The 4,690-nt window shown below is 44.8% G+C and overlaps 1 protein-coding gene across 1 annotated transcript in view; it reads right to left on the bottom strand.

Annotated features, from left to right (window-relative positions):
• Positions 1-651: 651 nt before the first annotated feature.
• LOC104160779 (MAM domain-containing glycosylphosphatidylinositol anchor protein 2-like) overlaps positions 652-4,690 on the bottom strand; it is a gene marked incomplete at its 5' end in the record, with an annotated part of 15,166 nt that continues 11,127 nt past the window's right edge. The window contains 2 exons of the mRNA XM_009698995.1: positions 652-1,466; positions 2,233-2,338. Coding sequence (XP_009697297.1) covers positions 1,378-1,466; positions 2,233-2,338 — 195 coding nt within the window. The remainder of the gene's footprint in view (positions 1,467-2,232; positions 2,339-4,690) is intronic.

The raw sequence follows: 4,690 nt of genomic DNA, 5'->3' as shown, positions 1-4,690 counted from the left end.
CCAGGTTTGCAGAGAGTTCTGCGGTTTGCTTGGTGTCTCGGTACGCGCTGCCATCCCCCACGCACGCCTCCCCGTCCCGCTAACGCTGGGGCCGACCGCCTTGCGAATGGAGGTTAGAGTAAGAAAATCACTTCTGCGTTTTACCACCTTCTGCACTAAGTGTATCTTAACAACCTTTTCCTCTGGTTGACCCACTTGATAACCTGAAAAAACAACAACAACAACAAAAAAAGTGCTGCTCCCATTTCCAGGACCAACAGAAGCTATTTTCTAATGGATAATAAGCTGAAAGGCCATGGCTGTCTGGAAGGTTAAACAACAAATATCTCATCCAAAAGGGCTTACGCAGCAGCTTAGGTCCATCCGTCTCCAGAAGCGGCTTCATCTCCTTGCCTGCAGTCTGCACACCCAGGCTCCGTAGTTTGTTTAGAAAATAGTTTGCACAAACCACATTTTAGCAGTGCAAGCTTCTGTGTTGAAATTATTATTTTTTTATTATTCATTTATTTATTTTTAAATCAGGCTTGTTTCATTGAAGGCACTTGGTTTCCATGGCAATTTATAAAAGACGGTGGTTTGGTTTCTTCACTTCATTAGAACAGATGACTTAGTTGGGGAGGGGAGAGGGGTGTTCGAGTGGCCGCAAGCAAACTCCGATAAGCCTGTGTAATATGTAAGCCCAGGTCGCACATCCTGGATAGTAATGCATGCAAAAGGAGACAGCATACAGTTATCAAGCATAGCCATGAGAAATGAAACATAAATGTCTTAAAACAGCTCTGATTTAGGGTTATTCTCTAGGGGAGGTGACAGCCAAAGTAGAAAGGGCCTACATTTATTTAACTCTGTACTAAAAACCTTCTTGAAGGGAAAATGAATGCCAGCTCTTCACATACCCTGTTTACAGTGAGGTGTTTCTCTCTCTCTCTCTTTTTGTTTTTATTTCCTCTCTCACTCCTTCATTTATTTTTTTTTGGCAGGCCATTAGGTTTCCATGGTAACAAGCAAACTATTCATTTGAAACAAAACCAGCCATGACTTTGTGCTTTGACAAGGGTTTCTATAGCTCTTTTCCGAGAGTTCAACCAGATGATGCTGTATTCATTACTGACCACAAAAGCACCTGAAGGTCTCTTCCTTACTTAGGCCAGATCTCGTTCTCACGCATGGTTCATAGTGAGTTACACTCCCGTGATGCCTTTTATGTCCCCAGTGCTTTTTAATTATTTTTTTTATTATTTATTTATGTATTTATTTAACTTTTGAGTCAGTCAGTGGAGGAATCTTTGGTAGTTTGGTTTTAAATGTCCATTTTACAAAGACTCTTTCTTCATGCCAGTGCCTGGTGAATCTTTTGTAGCCTCTGCCAGGATAAGGTCACCTCTGATGACTTAAGACAGACATGAGGATGATAACTGGGATAAGTCGTATATGCGCTAATGTCCCAACAGCACCTGATCGTAAATCTACAAAAAGGGGGGAAAAAGGTAGAATTAAAGAGCTGCCCAGACACAGTCAGCATTGCTACAAGGCTTAGAGGATAAAGGGCTCAGCCATCGTAACCTGTCCTGCACACCAACGTGGGGGCAGCCGGGGAGGACGATGCGGTGGTGCTCACCCGGGCTGTCTCCGCTTGTCACACCGAGTGCCACCGACCTCCCCGGGCAGAGCCCCGGTCTCTGTGGGGACAGCATTCTGCAAGGTCACCTCCTACAAGGAGGAGATGAGAACAGTGCTCGCCAACTGAATAAGGCAGGAGACGTCGGGATAAAAAAAAAAACATCTGGCTGTGTAGTTAAGGTCTGTATTGTAATGCACACGTGGGGGTGGAGGGATGAAACAAGGTCCACAGGGAATCACAACACTGATATTCATTAATTTCATACTGTTTGGACCCCCTGAATGTTTTTTTAATGTCGCTTTATCTGTCTGCCCATCTCGAATCACGTCCGCCCAGCTCAGCCCCACCATGGAGTGCAGCCCCCTGCTCTCACCTCTGCCTAATGCCCATCGGCCTTTCACTTGCATCTCTGCTAAACCAGCATTTTCCTATCTGAACAAAGACATTTTGACTCCAGACCTTGCTTCCAAGGAAAATGTTTCACTTTAAGCCTCTCCAACTGAACCAAACAATGTATTGTTCTCCTGGAGGAAATCTGTTGTAGAAGGTGTCTCAAATTTACAACCACGAGAAGCAATTTGCTCTCCCTCGCATGTGGAAGAGCCACTTACTGTTGGCCGGTTGGTCTGATTTCATACACTCTCCTTCCACAATTGATACATCATCAATAGCAATATCACCTTCGATGCCGGGGCCCCGGATCCCTTCAAATATGAGCTGCAAAGAAATAACGAAGAAGTAGATCAGAGGGTGACAAATGGAAAACGTTCAGCTGCGTTTTGCACAGCATTAAACTACATCGATGGGCTTACAATAATTTACAAATACTTTCTGTGGTGCAAAAAAATGCAACTGAGTTCACATGTACTTGTAAGGTGAACACAGAGGATGTGTGAGCCATGGAGGCTTTTACTTTTCAGAATGAGCTGAAGAATATTAGAGCTGCTAGTCGTCCACCTAGTTGTCTAGCTGGTGTTTCCAGGTCAGCTTCGCCACTATGCTAACTGTAAAGTGTGTACCTATGGAAGTATGATATTTCTGGAGCAAAGAGCAGGATTAAACAGAGGAAAAATTTTAAAGAGATTTGGGGTGTTTTTCCCAGAAACTCCTGTCACTTGAAGCAAGCGGCAGAGGCTCAGCGTGAACAGCATCTGTGGCATGCTGAAGGACTCAGCATCCACTCCACCACAGACTGCATGAAAACACACAGGAGCCAGAAAAACTCCACAGTAAGACGAGGTTTCTGGCTCTAGAAGGTGACCCAAGCAGTGACTCCCACCCCATCTCCCACACTGGGCTCCCTCATCTGCACCTCAGTGGCACATCCCCGCAGGCAAGAGGAGGACAGGATCTGCCTCCCTGTGACCTCTCCCTGGCCCATGAAAGCTAGGAAGAAACCTCCAAGGAGCCAGGTTTGTGTCCCTTCACCTGCAATGCAAAGCTGTATTTATCTCAAGGGGACAGGAGGGGACGACCTTTGATCTGGATCCCCTGAGGTCCCATCGTGATCTCCTGCGATCACCTTGGTGGATTTTAACATCCCAGATCTTCTGCCGTGGCAGGAATGGATGACAGTGACAGCCCTTTAGGGGCTCACCATCATGTCTACAAGCTTTGATCCCTTCTAGGAATGGTTTTATACTTATCAGAGGGTACTGCAATGTACTTCATCACAGAGAGGGTCAGGGTAGAGATTTCATTCCTCTTTAAGGCTTGAACCTCTCCTAATGGATGCCTGTGATTTCAGGGTCCTATTAATCACTTTCTGTCAAATATTCCTAGTCTGAAACCCCAACTGCTACAGCTGGGAAAGGAAATGGTGCCTGTATGGAGATGGGTGGCTTGTTGCAAGGTCAGTAATATTATTTGCCGTAATGTTTGTTATTAACTAGGGATTACCATCGTACTAAAGAAACAAAGTTATCTGCTCTCCTTCCCCAAACCCGATGTGATGCTGTCCTGCCATACTGCTGCTTAATTAGCTTTGCAGAAGAGTGGACTCATTCTGTGTTGCGAGAAATTTATTCACTAGAAAACTTCAAAGCCTTTCTAAAGAGATGAAGGAATCATGTAAGGAATATATTTCCCAAGCAGCACCATTTGCACAGTTATCTCTCCTGTCCCTTTTTACCCCCCCTCAGTCCTTTGAAATATTGTTGGTTAACTTAGATGACAAGTTTTTTAACTTTAATCTGCAACAATATATGCATGAAATTCAATGAATTTTATAAGGGCGTGCTGTGGCACTAATGGAAACATTAACTCTTGGGGGTAGAGTCAATTTGAAAAAAAAAATTAATTCCACCTGGAGCAAAATACTTAAATTACGTTTCATAATGATTTAACTGCATCAGGGGGATGTCTGGGGCACTCGAATGGGCTCTCTCTGTTGTCATTCAGCAGGACACAGATCTGAGCCTCTTCTTTTGGCAGCTTCCAACATTTCTTTGTTCATTAATACAGTTCAACCAGAGCTGCTCGTTTGAAATGAATACCTTTCATTATAACTGATGAGTAAACACTCAGGGCAGTGGAAGATGACCCTGTACGTCACAGGGATCCAGTAGCGAGTCCAGCTGGATGAGTATCATCCAAGGACCGTATCACAACGGTGCACGATGCCATCAGACGTCGCATTGCATGTGCAATTCTCCGCTCTGCCTTTCCACGGAGGGCACGCACGTCCCTCAACCTTGGCCACAGACACACCTCATCCTTTTGCTAAGTTGAGCATTCCCCGTAGGTGCCTGACCCTGCAGCGGTAAGCTGGCAATATAAGGCATGTATTTACAGCCTGCCTGTTGTGTCCTAAGCCAGGCGGCAAGGTCTGTGCTGGGAGCACTAAATAAACGTGAAAGCTGTGCATTTGCAGCAGGAGACTCCATCGGTATTTTATTGAAGTGTGACGCTGTAGGTTAATTACTATAACAAGGTGGATATTAATGCAACAGGGAACTGTAATTGGGAAAACAGTAAGTTCTTCCATAATTTATCCTGTTGTCTGAAAACAGTGTCTCAAGCAATTATCCCTCTGACAATTTTTTGACTCTACCTCTGATGATGGGAAAT

This window comes from Cariama cristata, unplaced genomic scaffold (assembly GCF_000690535.1).
Source record: "Cariama cristata isolate BGI_N322 unplaced genomic scaffold, ASM69053v1 scaffold5534, whole genome shotgun sequence".
NCBI classification, from domain to species: Eukaryota; Metazoa; Chordata; class Aves; order Cariamiformes; family Cariamidae; genus Cariama; species Cariama cristata.
The sequence above is the reverse complement of the archived record's forward strand: the minus strand, read 5'-3'. Positions and strand labels throughout refer to the sequence as shown.